This window comes from Canis lupus, chromosome 32 (assembly GCF_011100685.1).
Source record: "Canis lupus familiaris isolate Mischka breed German Shepherd chromosome 32, alternate assembly UU_Cfam_GSD_1.0, whole genome shotgun sequence".
Taxonomy (NCBI): domain Eukaryota; kingdom Metazoa; phylum Chordata; class Mammalia; order Carnivora; family Canidae; genus Canis; species Canis lupus.
This window is the reverse complement of record NC_049253.1, coordinates 15,764,499-15,785,371: the sequence shown is the minus strand read 5'-3', so window position 1 is coordinate 15,785,371 and position 20,873 is coordinate 15,764,499. Positions and strand designations below refer to the sequence as shown.

Sequence of the window (20,873 nt, the reverse complement as noted above, 5' to 3'; positions counted from 1 at the left end):
GCGCCACCCAGGGATCCCCTTTGAAACTAAATTTTTTATTGTTTTTTTTTTTTTTTTCTTATAGAAAAAAATTTGTAGGGATGCCTGGGTGGCTCCGTGGTTGAGCATCTGCCTTTGGCTTGGGTCATGATCCCGGGATCCGGGATCGAGTCCCACATCGGCCTCCCGGCAGGAAGCCTGCTTCTTCCTCTGCCTGTGTCTCTGCCTCTCTCTGTGTGTCTCTCATGAATAAATAAAATAAAATAAAATAAAATAAAATAAAATAAAATAAAATAAAATAAAATAAAATAAAATAAAATATTTTTTTAAAAAATAAAAAAATTGTAAACCTTAGAGTATGAGGTAATTTTATAGAACCATTTCAAATTATAAGACAAAAATCAAAGTTTGCACATTGATACCTAGCTTACTCTCATCTCCTTTTTTCAATTCCTCCAGCCTAGTACATATTTTCCTCAATTTACAATGGGATTATATCCCAATTAGCCCATTGTAACTTGAAAATATTGTTAAGTCGAAAATGCATTTAATACACCTAATACACCTAATACGTACCAAACATCCTAGCTTACTTAGCCTCACCTACCTCAAATGTGCTCGTAACACTTACATTAGCCTACAGTTGGGCAAAATCATCTCACACACAGTCTAGTTTATAATTAAAGTATTGATATTTCATGTAATTGTTGAATACTGTACTGAAAGTGAAAAAACAGAATGGATATATGGGTACAGAATGGTTCTGAGTGTATAGGTTGTTGACTATCAGTACAACGTGGCTGCCTGGGAGGCCAAGGTTTCTGCTACTGCCCAACATCACAAGAGATTACTGTACTGCATATCACTAGCCCAGAAAAAGACCAAAATTCCATATTTAAAGTATAATTTCTACTGAATGTGTATCATTTTTACAGCATGATAAAGGCAAAAAATCATGCCGAACCATCATAAGTAGGGCACTGGCTATGCTTCTTCTTTTTATTTTTAAAGATTTTATTTATTTACTTGATGCAGAGAGAGACAGAGAGAGAGAGCACAAGGAGGGAGAGAGGCAGAAGCCAACTCCCCACTGAGCAAGGAGCCTGACTTGGGGCTCAATCCCAGGAGCCTGGGATCATGGCCTGAGCCAAAGGCAGACACTTAACTGACTGAGCCACCCAGGTGCCCTGCTTCTTTCTCTAGTAAATTTCCTTTCTGATTTTTCCAATTCCTATTCACATCACCCACAGGAAAATCCAGAAATTTACAGCCACTTTGAGAACATCTACCTTGCATTTCTAGAACAGAGCCCAGAAAGGAGCCAAGAAGGCCAATAACTGGCCCACTAAGCACCCGGAGCATTGTGCTTCAGCAGGTTTACTAATTGGCCCAGCTGTACTGAACAGTCACTGCCAACACCAGCCAGGAGATGACAGGAGCCAGGAGATGAAAAGAGGCAGCAAGTTATCTGTGTCTATGTCTGGAGAATAATTTCATTTTCACATGAAATTCGATACAACATACACAGTTTAAAGTAAAAGCAAATTACTGCAACTTTTGGCAAATTCTAAACAGCCAAATAATATACCACAATGCATATTTATACACATGTAAATAAGCTAAGTGTTTATTTTCTCTTTAAAAAAGTTTATTTTTACTATCATCAAGACAGTTTATAATTGCAATCAGGAAATACTATTTTCATGTAAAGTGCTATTCTCAAAGCTTTAGATAAGCACTTTAAATTTTCTTCTTGATTTAAAATTGCAAAGCTTTTTTAGTTCCTTTTACTAAGATAAAAGTAAAAGAATATACAAGTAGCTTAGAATGAAGAAGGAAATATGGATTTCCATATTTTTAAAAGAATGCACAGAAATATTTAAGGTATTCCTTGAAAAATTGAAAAAAAATTAATCATTTTTTCAGGGAACTAACTATCCAAAGTGTGCATTAATGATTTTCTTGTTCTTCCACAGGAAATATATAATAGTTTTCTAAAAACTGGATGGTTTCAGCAGTCTCAAGTCATTTAGCTGTTAAGACTATCTATAGCTCATAAGAATAGAATACATGATTTAAAAATCCTTTCCATTCTAAAGTTTCCATCACCCTAGAATTCTGTCTCCATTCCTTCCACTGGAAACAAAGAAAGTAAAAATGAGTAACTCTTTAGCTTAGTGGGACTGTTAATAAAAGAAAAACAAGAAACAGAAAATAACTTACAAGTCAGAGGTTACTCGATCCTGGAATGAATCTGCTGGGATCCAGTTCGAGCCTTTCAGAAATATGGGCAATCCATTAATTTTGAAGTAGAAACTCAGACCTTGAGAACCTTCAATGGGCTCTTCTATAAGTTCCACCGTCCTAAAATAAACCTATTATGAACAAAATTAAATACTGAACATCGAATTTAAAACATAAGCGAAAGAGATCTTTTTTTAAAAAGGAAAACAAACTTTTAAACAATTTACATGAACATAATTTAATGTTAATTTCCAATTTGCTATGAGGCACTTAATATGGAAGTACACATTTCAGAAAATATATATATATATAATAAATTAATGCCAGACTGTATCTTTTAGTAGATATAAAATACAGAAACTATTAAAGAGGAAATATATTCTAGTCTTCCTCATGAAACAGGCATTTGTAATTTCATCATAAGAAATATATTTGAGAGGTGCCTGGGTGGCTCAGTTTTAAGCATCCGACTCTTGGTTTCATCTCAGGTCATGATCTGAGCCCCATGTCAGCGTCAGTGTGGCATCTGCTTGGGATTCTCTCTCCCTCTCCCTCTGCCCCTCCCCACACACACAGAGGAGGGGCAGAGGGAGATCACTCTCTCTCTCCAATAAATAAATAAATCTCTTTTAAACAAAAGAAATATATTTGAACAAAAACTTATACTATTTCACAAAAACGGGAGAAATCCCACCAGTTAAACTGATGAATCTTGGATAGGAAAACACACTCTCATTTCAATGTTGTTAAAATATGCTAAAAAGTGCATCTTAGAATCAAAGACAAACAGCACAAGGTATTTCACAATTTAACAACTTTCCAATATTAATAGCATATTAGTATAAAATCATTTTGCTTAATGGGCAACAATTTAATCCCAGCTAATCATCACATTAAATTCAATGTTTGAGAGAGTTCTAAAAATGTAAGTGGTGTTTCAACTGGAAGATGGAATTGGAGCACACACTCCAATATTATAACTGCTGTGTGAGAAAATGCTGAGACTTTGGTCCCTGTGACACTCTAGCCAGGATTTCCCACAGTTAAGCAGGAGCAGCAAGACTCTAGATAGAGAAGATTTATGTTCTTATCCAAATCTTCATTCCTTCCAGCTATAAACTGGATCAAGGAATGAAGAACATAGTTCTACACCAACAAAGCCTAGCCTTGAATCAAGACTATGCATTTCTTCCCTAATTAAATAAATGAATTAATCAACTTATTTTATGAACTAAAAGTGTCCACCATTCTTGTACTTTCTTACCCTTGCCCTATTACTATGACATGACAAAAAGGTATGAGTTAACTTTATGAGAAGACACAGAATAAAGCTTGGTTGAGGAGGATCTTGACGTGGAATTACCATACCTGCTGTAGGGTTGCAAAAGGTAAAAAATGCTCAATGATTTTCACAGATAACTTTTAAAACACCTTGATGGGTAAATTCAAATATCTAGAGCAGCAGTTCTTTAAGAATGGCTGGGGGCTACAAGGGAACCCTGAAATCCTGCAGGGGAGTCCTTGTGTTCAAATCCATTTTCATTGTAAAGCTAAAACATCATTTGCCTTTTTCACTCTCACACTATTTTAAATGTATGGTGGAATTTTCCAGAAGCTACATGATATGTGATGACATCATCACTTTGTTGGCTAATGGAATGCATACTTGCATATTCTGGTGTGCTCTACTTCTACAGTAGAGGTTAAGTATATAAAGAGGTGTGTTTTCAGAGATTAATTCAGTTTGTTCTTAGCTTCTATTGTGTTCTTAATAGTAGTGTTTGATTATTCCTGCTATAATCTTGGTAACTTCATTATCATGCAATAAATTCTCCTTTTGAATCTCAAAGTTTCCCTTGCAATCTACACAGAAAGACAAAAGGACTGGGTGCCTCTTGTTAATTTGTTTCACAGTGATATTTTTAAGTTTTCAAATGAAAATAAATTTTAATTGAAACTCATTTAAGTTCAGTATGTTATTTTATTCTAAAAAATTATTTATAATATACTTTTTCTTCAGGGGGAACCCGCAACTAGAAGACTAACATTCTCAACCTAGAACTATACTGTCTCCATCTAAAAAATGCTGGGAAAAAAATGAAATATCAGAGTTTTCTTTTTCTTTCTTTCTTTCTTTCTTTCTTTCTTTCTTTCTTTCTTTCTTTCTTTCTTTCTTTCTTTCTTTCTTCTTTTTTTTTTTTTAAGTAGGCTTCATACCCAACGTGGACCCCAATGTGGGGCTTGAACTCACAACCCTGAGATCAAGATCTGAGCTGATATCAAGAATTGAATGCTTAACCAACTGAGCTACCCAGGTGCCCAACATCAGTTTTCTGACTCATGGAAAGGAAGAACCTACTCCAAAGAAACTGAGTAAAATTACAAATAAAAAATGAAATTATATTTGAAATATATACATATTTTTAAAAAAGAAATTATGAGGAAATCTGTATTTCCCTCAACTTTATAATTGTTAATAATTTACCTTATTGTGGGCAGCCTGGGTGGCTCAGTGGTTTAGCGCCACCTTTGGCCCAGGTTGTGATCCTGGAGACCCGGGATCGAGTCCCACGTCCCTGCGTAGAGCCTGCTTCTCCCTCTGCCTGTGTCTCTGCCTCTCTCTCTCTCTCTCTCTCGCTCTGTGTCTCTCATGAATAAATAAAATCTTTAAAAACAAATTTATCTTATTGTGTCTAATGCAATATAACATTTTAAAAAACAATATTTATGGTGCCAGTTAAGTTGCAGTATCATTTTGAGACCAAACATTCTAAGTATGAAGAAAAAAGAACTGAATATTTTAAACTTAGACAAGATAAGCTCTTTAAAAGGCAAACATTGTTTATTATGCTGTAGCATATTATTTTATATTGTATTATAATGTTTTCAAACTAGGAATGAAAAAGTCACTGGAGCATCTTACAGGATTGGTTATCATATTACACAGCTGGAGAAGCGCACATATTAGCTGAAGAGAGTTTTACAGTTCACATTGCTGAATGCCTACTGGATAAAAAGTCAGAAAATGAAATCACAGCATTGTCACTTTGCAATGATATAGTAAGTCATCCAATTAAAGATTTAGCAGCAACAGGATACTGAGCTGATATTTCATCTGAGTGTCACACTTTGCCTTACAAATGCATGAATCTCCAGAATGATGGACTTACTGTTGGCTGATATTTATCTGTTAATCAGCACAATGAATCATCAAAGTTCTCATTTATGTGAATCTCTGGCAACACAGTATAAGAAACGCTGAAATATTCAAAGTATTGAATAGTTTCTTTGAATCTCAAAGTTAGCAACAACTGTGTTAACATTTGCCCTGATGTTACAAAAGCAGTGGTGGGTAACACTGCTGGTGCCTCAGCAAAAATCAAGGCAGTAGATCCAAACTGTGCTAATTGTCACTGTACCCTTCACCTTCAGGCATCAGAAGGAAAAAAAAGTCAGTTTCACTTAGGAATGTTGTGATAAAGCAGCAAAAATTATTAATCCTATTAAATCCCAACCTTGAGTACACATCGTTATAACAGTCTGTGTGATGGGGCACCTCGGTGGCTCAGTGGCTGAACTGATAACAGTGGCCTTCTGCTCAGGTAGTGATCCTGGGGTCCTGGGGTCCTGGATCAAGTTCCACTACAGGGAGCCTGCTTCTCTCTCTATGTCTCGGCCCCTCCTCTGTGTCTTTCATGAATAAATAAATAAAATCTTTAAAAAAGAATAGTGTGATGAAATAATGGAATAGGAAATTTGGATAAAGTGCCACACGATGGATTTCTTGAGGAAAAGCATCTGGGCCATTGCTTGAGTTGTAAATTGAATTAGTCATCTGGTTCATGAAACTTCATTTTAACTTGAACAAACTATTGTTATTCAGACATGGCTATTGGCAGATATTTTCTGAAAAATGAATGAAGTGAGCCTTGCCACTTCAAGGAACATAAGCAAAAGTATTGTGGACAAAGATAAAACTCAAATTTACAGGCAAAAATTAGGATTTAGGAAAACTTGTATCCACTACCATGAGCTTGAGTGTTTCCCAATACTTAAAAGACTTTTCAGATAACATCAGGGTGATATTAACAAATGTTAATGTGGTATTATATAATGGAATGTTTCAATGTTTGGAAACATTTGAAACTCTCTATTTTTCTAATAACTAAAAACTCTAATATTTTTCAAATAACCATTGCATTATATTATGATATCACATACAGATAAAAGTTCCATTAGGAATGAATAAGTCATAGTAATAAAAGGTATAACACAGAGAATATAGTCAGTGGTATTATAACATTTTATGGTGACAGATGGTAGCTGCGCTTGTGGTGAGCAGAGCATAAGGTACAGAGTTTTCAAGTCACTCTGCTGTACACCTGAAACTAATGTCACATTGTCAACTATGTCTCAATAAAAAAAAAATAATTTAAAAGATCCATTAAAGATGCAAGAAATACCAACAGATTTTAATGTAACAGAGTACAAACAGTTCATTAAAATGGCTTCAGATTCCACACTGCAACTAACTTTAAGAAACTACCACTACTTAAGTTCTTGTGTAGTACATAGAATAGTCTCAATTATTTGAAAAGGCTATTAAAGTACTTTCTTTTCCAACTGTGTATCTATGTAAGATCATTTTTTCTTTGTATATGTCAATGAAAACGTGTTGCAAAAAAGAATGCAGAAACATGAGAATCCAGCTGCCTTCCATTAAGCAACACATTAAACAGATTTGTAAACATGTAAACAATATCACTATTCTCACTACATTTTCTGTTTTGTAAATATATTTATTTTTCATAAAATAACTCATATACTAACATGTCATGGATTTGATACTGTGATTTGAAATGAATAAATATTTAATCCCCAGTTTTAAACTTACCCATGTAAACAAAGGTACTTTGGGGTTCTCAATAATTTTTATGGATGTAAAGTCATTGTGAGTAAAAAAATATTCAAGAATCACTAATCTATAAAATAGAACTTATTTATTTCTTTATGCCGATTAATACTACAAATAATATTAATGATAAAACTCATCTTCCCCATTTTTTTCTTTTCTGCTCAAATTTTCTTGTGAAAAGATAGCTATCCCCATCTCTCACTCTTATAAACATCTCACAATTTTATGACTCAGGTCAAAGTAAACCCTAAAGCACCTGACAGTATTCAGAGGTGAAGCAGGAATTACCAGCCACCTTTTCCGCTGGGCATTCTTTAACAGGTTAAAGGCTGGTGGGTCTATGATTAGTATCAGTAATTCTCCATGTCCTCTGGGAGTCCTGATGAGTAACATAAAGTCTTCTTCTGCAAGAGGTATTTTACTTAGAGGAAATAATAGGCGTTGAAAGAGCTTTTTTGAAAAGAACCCTGAGTAACATATTTACATCCTGAGTGAATTACAAGATCAAAACTATTTTAAACAGCACAAAATAAATTATTGTCTAAAAATAGAAAAAAGGTATAAATACCTAAGAACCTAAATGTGTAAGCCAAGCCATTTGAATTTAAAATTTTTTAAATTTCCAAACTTATTTATCCATTGTTGAAGATTCTATTAGCAACTCACTAAGTAAATTTTTTAAATGAGCCTTATGATTTCATTTTTTTAAATAGATAGATTAACTTTCAAAGTACAGAATAGGTGAACACATTTTTTAGACAAGAGCTAAGAATATCTTAACTAAAGAGCTTACGGGGTATGTGTCTGATAATACTGTACTTCTCACATTTCTCCCTCTGGTAGACCAGATGATGATGTAATGAATCATAGATTCATAAACTTCATATCCCTTCTCAGCTGTTTGTAACCAAATAATTAAAAAGCTGTCATACTTGAGGTGCTTGGGTGACTCAGTTGGTTGAAATATGACTCTTGGTTTCAGCTAAGGTTATGATCTTAGGGTCCTGAGATCGAGTCCCCAGTTGGTCAGGCTCTGTGCTCAGTGGGGAGTCTGCTTCTCCCTCTCTTCCTCTCCCTCTGCCCTTTGCCCCACTCATGCAAGCTCTCGCTCTCTCTCTCTCTCAAACAAATATATAAATTTTTTTTAAAAAAGCTGTCATAGTATCACTATGATGAAAATTAAGAATTTTCTTCTTAAGAAGAACCTTATTTCCAGAAATTGACAAATGGTACCGGAAATATTTTTCAAATAATTTTCATAGATTTCCAAAATATACCTAAAATCATTTCACCTATGTTATGTATTTTTAGAGACAATCAAACACATTTCTGTCTGCTCTGAAAGTGCTTTAACATGCAGAAGCACTGAGAAAACACGTGCTGGGTTTCCACAAAGAGCTCTCCTGACACAGGCCTGTGCAGGATGACACAGAAGAGTCTCTCTTTGTTGCGCCCTAGAAATATGCAGACAGCACAACCAGAAGTTAACAGATACAAGTTTACACCAGCATAGTTACCTGGTATTTCTGTAGCCAGAAGTACAAAAGAGATCCAGAATGGACAGAATTGCTTTTTAACACTTTTTTACATGACAAAATTATTTTCAGTAATAATAGTGAAATGAAATGATTATCCAGAAAGCACTTTCTTTTATTTAATGTTATATATAATATCATACCACTTTTAAGTAAAATAAATACGAGTAGAAAAAAGGAAAACTAATGGATTCATGTATTTGATTATATTAATGTTTTTGAAAAAAGTAAATAACATTTCCATAGATTGGTTCACTATGGAAATGAATAATACTTGTTATTTTGAACCTTAACTTCTAAAAATATCAAGAACTTTGTCAAAATTGATCTTCCTTGTATGTATATGCTTTATAAAGAATATAGCCAGATTTGTCAATCTATCCTTGCATAGTTGATAGAAGAACCCCTTTTATTAATTTTAATTTAGAAATGTTTTTTTCGGGCAGCCTGGGTGGCTCAGCAGTTTAGCACCTGCCTTCAGCCCAGGGCGTGATCCTGGAGTCCTGGGATCGAGTCCTGAGTGGGGCTCCCTGCATGGAACCTGCTTCTCCTTCTGCCTGTGTCTCTGCCTCTCTCTCTCTCTCTCTCTCTCTCTCTCATGAATAAAGAAATAAAATAAAAAAAATTTTTTTTTCAAATGAAGCCCAAACTATACAAATATTTTGGGAAAGTATTAGACATAAAGGTAGGTCTGACAGAGATTCCTAAAAACCCCACTTCTCAATGAATTCCAAAAAATGCAGTAGTATCCATGCCATTGTTTCTTTGAGATTCACTCAAAGTGTTTACAAATGCCTTTGGGGTGAAAAACTCCCACTTTTTCTAAAAGTAGCTAAAGCAGAAAAAAATGGCTAAATGATAGTGAACACAGACATTATTTGATTCATTGAGTTAGAACAAGTATCTAGTTCTTGGTGAAAATGATTAGGGTATTCAACACGGCTATTTTGATTTCTCTGGGCAATGTAAGATCAGCATCTTTTGTTGTTCCTCCTGACACTCTTCTTCAGAATTTGATTCTTTTTTCCTTTGTAAATGTTCATTTCTTAACATTTTGTTGTTGTACAGTAAATAGACTTCACCAAAATTTCTGGGCACTTATCGTCAAAGAAAAGTTTGAAAGCTTGGCATTTCACTGTACATTGTTCAAGGCAAATTCTGGCTATTTGTGAATATGTTTGTATCTGATTAACCTCAACTAAAATTCTACACCAGGAAAAAAAAGATAATTCAGAAGAGAAAAACTGCAGTAGCAGAAGACAAAATCTGAGCTGATTCTCATGCATCCAACATTCTGTTGGATCGCACAGTACTTCAAAGTGTAGATTAACCATTCAAAATTTACTGTGTCTTCGCCTCATAATGAGCATTCCATCTTGTCTAGGAAAGACTTTCTGTAGCTTTTTCCAACAATGAGGTGAGATTTAAAAGAATGAATAAAATTTTTCCAAAGTTCCAGAAAACATCACACATGAAGAAATGTTTCCAAAAAAAAAATTCCACAAGGTTCAAAGAATGACTTCCAAAGACAGAAATAAAATCTGAGATTAATCTCTTTGATTTCTATATAAACCAATGTGAATATTGGTCACATATGCAGCACTCTCCTATCCACTGACCACAAAAGAGGTTTATGAAACAACAATCCAGTTGTTTCAAGATATCCTCTGTGAGTTCAGCTGCATTATTTCCAGAAATATAAGAATGACTTCCATATATCAACTCTTACCACCTTTTATACAAACAGATCTGATTAACTTACACATTTGATCTCTATGAAGCATCTGAAGTACTATCAAAAAGATTTTGGGATTTTTAATATATGCAACTACTAAATCATACCACTAATGTCAATTCACTTTCATTCTTTCTTTAGTTTTAAAACAATTAAAAATTCCCACAACTATATGGTCAACGAAGCATAGAACAAAGCAGGAAAGAATATGCAATAGAAAAAAGACAGTCTCTTCAACAAATGGTGTTGGGAAAATTGGACAGCCACATGCAGAAGAATGAAACTGGACCACTTCCTCATATCATATACAGAAATAGACTCAAAATGGATGAAAGCCCTAAATGTGAGACAGGAATCCATCAGAATCCTAGAGGAGAACACAGGCAGCAACCTCTTTAACCTCAGCCATAGCAACTTCTTATTAGACATGTTGCCAGAGGCAAGGGAAACAAAAGCAAAAATGAACTACTGAGACTTCATCAAGATAAAAAGCTTCTTCACAATGAAGCAAACAATCAACAACACTAAAAGGCAACTGATGGAACGTATCTGATAATGGGTTTTTGTCCAAAATCTGTAAAGAACTTATCAAACTCAACAACCAAAAAACAATCCAGTTAAGAAATGGGCAAAAGGCATGAGTAGGCATTTTTCCAAAGAAGACATTCAGGTGGCTAACAAATACATAAGAAGATGCTCAACATCATTCATCATCAGGAAAATACAAATCAAAACCAGGATGAGATACCACTTCACTCTTGTCAGAATGGCTGAAATTAATAACACAGGAAACAACAGGTGTTGGTGAGGATGTGGAGAAAGAGGAACCCTCTTACACTGTTAGTGGGAATGCAAACAATACAGCCATTCTAGAAAACAGTAGAGTTTCCTCAAAAAGCTAAAAATAAAACTACTGTATAATCCAACAATTACACTACTAGGTATTTACCCAAAGGATACAAAAATACAGATTCAAAGGGGTACATGCACCCCGATGTTTATAGTGGCACGTGCTATCAACAATAGCCAAATTATGGAAAGAGCCCAAATGTCCATTGACTGATAAACAGACAAAGAAGATGTGGTGTGTATACACACACACACACACACACACACACACACACACACAGTGGAATATAAATCAGCCATCAAAAAGAGTGAAATCTTGGGGCACCTGAGTAGCTCAGTCAGTTGAGCATCCAACTCTTAACTGCAGCTCAGGTCATGATCTCAGGGTTGTGGGTTTGAGCCCTATATCAGGCTCTGCACTCAAAGGGGAGTCTGTTTCTCTCCCTCTCCCTCTGCCCCTCCCCCTGCTTGCCATGCTCTCTCTAAAATAAATAAATATTTTTTTTTAAAAAAAGAATTAAATCTTGCCATTTACAATGGTGTGGATGGAACTAGGGTGTATATGCTAAGTGAAATATGTCAGTCAGAGAAACAGAAATACCATGATTTCACTCACATGTGGAATTTAGAAAACAAAACAGATGAACATATGGGAAGGGAAAAAGAGAGAGAGAGAGGGAAGTAAACTACAAGAGACTCAATGAAAAAAAAAAGAGACTCAATGATAGGGAATAAACTGAGGGTTGATGGAGGGAGGTGGGTGGGGAAGGGCTAAATGGGTGATAGGTATTAAGGAGGGCACTTGTTATGATGAACACTGAGTGTTATACGTAAGTGATAAATCACTAAATTCTACTCCTGAAACCTATATTACATTATATGTTAACTAACTAGAATTTAAATAAAAAATTGGAAGAAAAAATTAACAAGTAAAGAATTTCAATTCTAAAGATATAAAAATTAGTAAAATATTTCACATATGAATTCAAATATGCACTTGCCAAATAAAATATTACATATTATACATCCCAGTTCACACTATCCTCTATTTAGGTTTTTTAACGACTTAATTTTTTTTAGAGTAGTTAAGATTCACAGCGAAATTGAGGGGAAGATACAGAAATTTCTCATATACCCCTTGCCCCACAGTGCATGGCCTTCCTCATTACTAGCATCCTCCACTATGGTGGTACATTGGTTACAACTGATGAACCTATACTAACACATCATTATCACCCAAAGACCACAACTTACATTATACTTCACTCATAGTGTGTTACATTCTATAGGTTTGGACAAATGTATAACATGTATCATTATGGTGTCATACAGAGTAGTTTCATTGCCCTCTAAATCCAGTATGTACCACCTATTCATCCCTCTGTACCTCCTCCCTACAGCCCCTAGCAACCACTGATCTTTTCAATGTTTCCAGTTTTATCTTTTCCAGAATGTCATATACTTGGATTCATACCATATGGAGCCCTTTCAGATTGGCTTCTTTCACTTAGTAATCATCATTTAAGCTTCCTCCAAGTCTTTTCAGAGCTTAATAGCTCATTTCTTTTCAGCACTAACTAATACTCCATTGTCTGGATCTACCAGGTTTATCATTCCACTTACAGAAGGACATTTGTTTGCTTCCAAGTGTTGGCAATTAGGAATAAAGCTGCTGTAAACAGAGATGGATTTTGTGTGGACATAAATTTTCAGTCCGTTGGATAAACAATGAGCAGATCAATTGCTGGATCATATGGTAAGAGTATGCTTAGTTTTATAAGAAACTACCAGATTATCTTCCAAAGTGACTGACTGTACCATTTTGCATTGCCATCAGCAATGAAGGAGAGCTCCTGTTGCTTCACATCCTCACCAGCATTTGGAAATGTCACTGTTCCAAGTTTTGGCCACTCTAATTTTCTTTTTTTTTTTTTTTTTTTTTTGGTTTTTAAATTTTTTCATTTGAGAGAGAGAGAGCGAGCCAAGCGAGTGAGATCACTAGCAGCAGGAAGGGTCTGAGGAAGAGGGCAAAGCAGACTCCCCCTTGAACAGGGTGCCAGATTACGGCTCCATCCCAGGACCCCAGGATCATGACCTGAGCCACTCAGGTGCCCCATGTTTTGGCCATTCTAACAGATGCATAGAGCCGTCTTGTTTTAATTTGCATTTTTCCTAATGGCATATAATATGGAATATTTTTTCATATGCCTAATTGCCATCTGTATCTCTTCCAAGTTTCTATTAAGATCTTTGGCCCATTTTTTAACTGGGTTATCATCTTATTGCTGAGTTTTAAGAGTTCTTCACGTATTTTGTTCAACAAGATAGGTCTTTTGCAAACATTTTCTCCCATCTGCGACATGTTTTCTCATTCTCTTGACATTGTCTTTGACAGAGCAGAAGTTTTTAATTTTTTAAAAGGACTTATTTATTTATTTGAGAGAGAGAGAGAGCATGTGTATGAGTGGGGCGGGGGGAAGTTAGGGAGAGGGAGAGACAGAATCCCAAGCAGACTCTTGGGGAGTGTGAAGCCCAAAGTGGGGCTAATACCATAACCCTGAAATCATGACTTGAGTCAAAAATCAAGAGTTGGATGCCCAACTGAGGCACCCAGGTGCCCCTACATTGAAGTTTTTACTTGTAATGAATAATTACATGTAATGAATAATTTTACTTGTAATGAATAATAAGTTCAGCTTATTAATTATTTCTATTTAAAATTTTAAGCATAAAAATAAAAATTCCAAGAGTTCACACTGAAGTAGCTCATGCTGAGCTTCTGTTTTTTTTTTATAATCACTCTGCTGTTATTGTTTCCGAACTACTTTTAAATGTAAGAATACGTAATAAGATAGAGACTTTGTATATAAACCATGTACAAAACAAGTTTAAACTATTTTAAACTGTAATAAACTTACTTTCAAAATGACTATATGCAGCTGAGTCTTCTTTATCCTGGGGACAACTATATAACCAAGAGTTCTCCAAATTTACTTCTAGGTAGAATATAACCTTTATTAAAGAAATTAATAAAAATGTGCTAAATTGAAGCCTACATATGTTATTAAAACTCAGGAATAATCCCACAGATGGATAAAACTTAGACCAAGAAAAGATTTTGCAGGGAGGAGTATTTAATCACTGACATTGTATAGAATTGCCAGATATCTAATAGTAAAATACAGGCCAACCTGTAGTCTACACACATGCAACGACTTAATGCCTGTACCCAGGGCTAACTGCTCCCATGACCCGGTCTGGGTAAGCCACTACCAATAACCATTTTGGAAATGTTTAATTAAAATTGGACAGGAAGAAAGACAAGAGGGAAATTTACTGAGATGAATAGCGTTCCTCAAAATTTATGTCACTCAGAAACTCAGAATGTGACCTTATTTGGAAATAGGGTCTTTACAGATATAATTAGTTATTAAAATGAGGTTATACTGGATTAGGATGGGCCCTAATCCAATGGCTGGCATCCTTATAAGAAATGCAGAGACACACATGGAGAGAAGGCCATATGATGACAGAGGCAAAGATAAGAGTAACCTACCTACAAGCCAAGAAATGCCAAGGATTACCCACAACCACCAGAAATTAGAAGAGGCAAGGAAGGATACAACATGGCAGCCCATGTTTAGAAGAAACATGGCCTGCCAACACCTTGATTTTGGACTTTGAGCCTCCAGGACTATGAGAAAGTAAATTCTTTTGTTCTAAGCTATTCCATTTGTTATGTTAGGAAACCTAGGACACACAGAGGGAGACACACTTCACAATCTCTATAAACTCTCAGTATTGATCAGAAGTACAGAGTGGTCAGAAATACACCTTGATTATTCTGAATTCCATATTTTTTGGCTATGTACTTCTAAGGTCTTTAGAGAGCCAAGAGTAGCACTTAGAAAGAAAAAAGAAAAACATCTCACTGGTATTGTGCTCTCTTTCTGCACTATAGGTACTGCAAAGATGAAACTGGGAATTAAAAAAAAAAAAAAAAGAACAAAGCAAAATTTGGAAAAAAAAAAAAAAGAAGTTAAGTCTCCATTATTTTTCTAATTGTGATAGCTAGGGGCAATTTTTTACCTCCTCTGACTTAGAAACTGTGCAATACAATTTCTAATTGTGGACTACATATTATTACATTGTTTCTTCTATTTCCCTACAATAATTTAATTGGAGAATACTGATGCTGGGTCAAATATAAGCAACTACCTTCTGTTGCTTTTAGCAAGATTTGCCTTACATAGGGAATACATGGGAGAGTCATATAAAGTAAGTTATGCTAAAGAGAAGTATCAACTAATTGAGTTCCTATTTTTCCAGAAAGGTAAACTATATTAGTCCTTTAAAAATATTTATTACGTCTTTAACACGTCTTAGGTAGGAATTCAGTATAATCAATTAGTAGGATAAAAATATTCAATAAACCTGGGCAGAAAATGGCAAAACAGTGATTAGGAAGATTTTTTTTTCCAATTTACCCAAAGTAGCCTCTCTCATTACACTTCTACACAAAACTTCCTTTGTTAAAAGAAAGCAGACTCTACCAGACTTACATTCTAGAGTCCCTGAAATGACTTGTTGGACAGAATTTATAATATCCCAATGCCTATCTTTTATTTCGTAATTTATTTTAAAATTTCCTATATTTTCATCATATTATTTCTCTTCATACTTACAGATGTGTCTCAGAGTTATTTCTTTCAACAATAAAAAAATTTCAATCATCAAGATTTTTTTTGTGTTCAGAAAGAAATGTAGTCAGCCTTTCCCCTCCTACTAGATCCAGTACATCTCTGCTGCATGGGCTGCATCTAAAATCTATAACTTCCCTAAGGTCTTTTGTCTGAGTCAACTGTGCTGCTGTCTTGAGACATACTCAGTAAACAAAAAATTAAAATGTGTTATGTCTAATCTCAATGGAAGAGAGTCACGAAAGAAAACTGAAGCACGATGGATTTCAATAAGATGTTTTAAAATAGGAATAGTTTTACATAAACCAATTTTATGTAATGTTACATTTTCTTTTATGTTATGTTTTAAGATCATAATAGAACCACCAGAATACAAGAGCAATAGCAGTGAGATAAGGAAGGGCCAGTGATAAGAACAAAAGTCCTGACACAATACCTAGTGCTGGGGAGCATGTGAGTATATGGAGTAAAAGTGAAATACAAGCACTTTGGAAGGCAGTTTAGCATGCTATCACAGCTGACCTACACATGCCCTATGATCCTGTGATTCCAGTCCCGGCAGAAATGCTGTTGGGAGCATACGTGCTTTGAATCAATAATGCTCATAGCAGCATTACTCAGAATAGCCAAAACTGGAAAGTACCTAAATTTTAACAGCAGAATGTATAAAACACTGAAATAGTACACAGCAATATAAATAAACTACAGCTATATCTGACAACATATCTAAATGTCACAAATACAATGTTGAGTCAAGTTAGACACAAAAGAATGCATACTATGTGGTTCCATGTCCATAAAGGTTAAAGACAGGCAAAAATAAACTACAGTGTTAGATGGCAGGATAGTGGATCTTTGAGAAGGAGGAAGGCACAGTGATTGGGGAGGGCTCACAAAGGGTAGGGGGACCTCCAGAGGGATAAGCAATGCTCTATTTCGTGATTAGGATGACGCGTTACATAAATGTGCTTTTTCTAATCATTCATTAATGCTTAATGAATGATTAGAAATCATTAGAATTCATTAATGCTTAATGATTGATTAGAAATCATTAGAAATCATTAGATTACACATATGTTCTGTGTATTTTTCTGCATGTGTGTTACAATTTACAATAAATAGAAAATAAAAAGAAATTCCAATTTAACAATATGAATGGACCTAGAAGTTATTAAGTAAAAATAAGTCAGACGGAGAAAGACAAAGACCATATGATTTCACTTACATGTGGAATCTAAAAAACAAAACAAACAAAAGCAGCAACAGACCCGTAAATACAGAGAACAAAGTGACAGGAGGGGGTATGAGGTTGGGCAAAATGGGTGAAGGAAAGTAGGAGATACCGGATTCCAGTTATAGAATGAATAAGTCATGTAGAAAAAAAGATACAGCATAGGGAATAGAGTCAATGGTATTGTAATAGCATCATATGGTGGCAGATGGTAGTTACATGTGTGAGCATAGATAGCATATAATACAGAGCTGTCCGATCGCTACATTGTACACCTGAAACTAATGTAACATCGCGTGTCAACTCTACTTCAATTAAAAAAGAAGAAAAGAAATCCCAATCTGGTGCATTCCCACCAAAGAAATAGGAGCAAGACACAGATAATGATGGCAGATAGCTGTCAAATTCCTTGCCTGCTGAAACACTGGCAAGTCTGAAACCATGAAGAAATTTAGGACTGGCAAGATACTTATTTTCCTGTAAGAACCACCCTGGAAACAAAGGTGAATTAGGTATTATCTTTCACTTACAAAACGTGAAATTAATCTATACTTTTAATCTAAATTTCAAAGGCAAACACTGATTCCTGAACCTTGCAAAGAGCTCAAATTTGTATTTCATTCTAGGCAATCACAGAATCATGGGGAGGCACAAGAGATCATCTAATACAACTTCTACCATCCCAGTCTAATAGACATAAATACTTTTCAAAGTTCCCACTGCAAATGAATGCTGAGGTGTTCCTCAGTTGCCCACTCTAGTGTGCACAACCTTGACTACCACACAGCTACTCCCATGGGTGACCTTGGTCTCACATGCTCCACTTTAAGTTCACTTCCTTCTCCACCTCTGTCCTATTACAGACGAATAAAAAATTTCAAGAATAACAAGTTAAAGAATTAGCAAACACGTCCTCAGCTCTCCAAGGTAAAATACCTTATTCCTTTATCCTCTTTTTTCTTTAATCACCTTCTTGGCCATCTTCTGAGAAGAATACCAAACTGATTAAAATGTTATAGTAAGGTTTTAACAGGCTAACTAAAACAGTACCTTAAGACTCCTATATGACAGAACTACTATTCCTCTTAACATTCTAGAAATAACAAGACCATTTTAAAAAATCATATCATGGAAAGATATCTAGTTTTGGATCCAAGCCTCACCTCAAACTTCATTTCTTTTTTTAAAATTTTATTTATTTGTTCATGAGAGACACACAGAGGGAGCCAGAGACATAGGGAGAGGAAGAAGCAGGCTCCTTGATGCAGGACTCGATCCCAGGACCCCGGGATCATCACCCGAGGCAAAGGCAGACGCTCAACCACTGAGCCACCAAGGTGTCCCTCACCTCAAACTTTAAAGCGTTGCTCAAATACAAGGGATTTCATTGGCATGAGTACAAGCAGGGTAGGCAGAGGGTCCAATTTGAAACCACAGTGCACACCAAAACACCTTGTACAATACCACCAAACCACCCAAACACGTCACAATCAGAAATCAGAATTTATCCAAAGTGAAGGTATCACAATTCTCAGATAAAGAGATTCAGAGTTTTCAGCCTCAGGTGGGCCCTCAATGCTGCCCCAGAATCCCATCATATTGCTTTAGCCTTTTCTCTAGACTAGCTTATCTCAAGGCTTCACTTTCTCAAATTTCTAACTTGCCCTCCACTCCTCTTAACAAGACATTACATCCTAGCTCCCAGGAGAGAAAAAAGTTACCTGACCAGAACTCCCTGAACTTTCTTGTTCAGGTTCACTTTTTCCTCTTTGGACTCTGCTGAAAGAAGAGGCTGCAATTCCCATAGAAAGAAACTATGCCTTAAGTGGTCCTAGAGATCTTCAAAATTACTTCCATCCTCATGCTCCATCTTCTCCTCTACATATGTTATTTTATCTTTAACCCCTATGACAACAAAACACTGAATCCATTCACTACTGTGGTGACGCCATCCTCCCTCCCCTACCTTATCAGAGATAGCCCTCTCAACCACCTCTCAGATTTTGAACTGTTTTCACTCTTGCCCTGGCTACTGACTCTTCCCATCAGGATTTTGTTGTCATTGCTCTTCATTCTCTTTAATGGTGTTCTTTCTCATGTTGCAACATTTGAAGTCACAGAACAATTGCAAAAATAGTGCAAAGAACTCTCGAATACCCTTCACCCAGAGAGAGACGCCTTTAGGTTTTGTCAGTTGTCCCAGTGACATTGTTTACAGAAAAGAAAGAAAGAAAGAAAGAAAGAAAGAAAGAAAGAAAGAAAGAAAGAAAGAAAAGAAAGAAAAGAAAAGAAAAGAAAAGAAAAGAAAAGAGAAAGAAAGAAAGAAAGAAAGAAAGAAAGAAAGAAAGAAAGAAAGAGAAAAGATCAAGCACTGCACCCAGCTGTGACATCTCTCTAGTCTCTTCAATGTGGATTAGTTCCTCAGTCCTTCCTTGACATTTTTTAAGATTATAGTAGATTGAAGTACATTTGAAGGTTTTAGCTCCTAAAGCTCATTTAGGTTGCCTGATGCTTCCTCTGGGTTAGATCCAGGTTATCTGCTTTGGCAGGACTATCACAAAAGTGATTCTAAATTCTTGTTGCAGCCTGTTGGGTGGACACCATGTCACTTTGTCATGTTGGTGGTGATAACCTTAATCACTTAATCAAGATAGTGTCTGCTAAGTTTCCTCACTGCATTTTTTTCTCCACTGTAATTATAAATAGTTTGCTGAGAGATGCTTTGAGGCTATGTAAATATCTCATTTTTCATGCCACTTTTACCCTCAGTTTCAGCATTTATTCATATTTCTTACCTGAATTACTTATAACCACAGTAGTTATCAAATGATTATTATTCTAGTTCCATTATTCCTTCTACATTTATTAGTTGATTATCCTCTTTAAGGAATCACTTTCCTTTCTCTCATTTACTTGTTAAATGGGTTATAATCTTTTACTACCACTCTTTTATTTTAATGCTTCAATTTTCTCAGATTTGGCACATTAAACTGGTTCCAATATCCTTCTGACTTATCCCATCATTCTTTTTTTTTTTTTTTTAAGATTCTATTCATTTATTTGAGGGAGAGAGAGAGTGTGTGTGTGCATGTGAGCTGGGAGTGGGGTAAGAAAGACAATGAGAATCTTAAGCAGACTCCCCACTGAGCAGAGCCCCACACAGGGCTTGATCTCACAACCCTAAGATCATTACCTGAGCTGAAATCAAGAGTCTAATACTTAACCAACTGAGCAACCCAGGTGCCCCAACTTATCCAATCATTCTTGAGTACCTTCTTATTTTCTAGTGCAGCAAGATATTCTAAGCTCCAGCCCCAGCCTCCATCACTTCCCTGAAAAGCCCTGATCCCTTTAAGTAGACAGTATAATTTAAAAACCAAGATCTGAACACTAGTTCTGTTCATTGTTACCAGAGTGCCACTATTCTCAAGACCTCTGGGAAGGCCTGGAAAGAGCAAAGAAATGTGTGTGTGTAAATATACACACATGCATTTACATCTGTATATTTCTATTTTTATCTACATATGCTGAAAATCATGAGTTCACACTATTAGCTCCAATTCCAATCCATTCTGGTTTTCTCTTTTCTCTCCACCTTCCTCCAACCATGAAAAATCTGGATCTCAGTAGTTCAATATATTTACTTATTTGCACAGTGCTGGTATGTAGCCAGTCTTCTGACCCC

At 35.6% G+C, this 20,873-nt stretch overlaps 1 protein-coding gene across 1 annotated transcript in view; it reads right to left on the bottom strand.

The window, feature by feature from the left end:
• MANBA (mannosidase beta) overlaps positions 1-20,873 on the bottom strand; it is a 115,257-nt gene that overhangs the window by 45,450 nt on the left and 48,934 nt on the right. Inside the window, exon 8 of the mRNA XM_038582020.1 lies at positions 2,203-2,354. Within this exon, the coding sequence (XP_038437948.1) occupies positions 2,203-2,354 (152 nt within the window). The remainder of the gene's footprint in view (positions 1-2,202; positions 2,355-20,873) is intronic.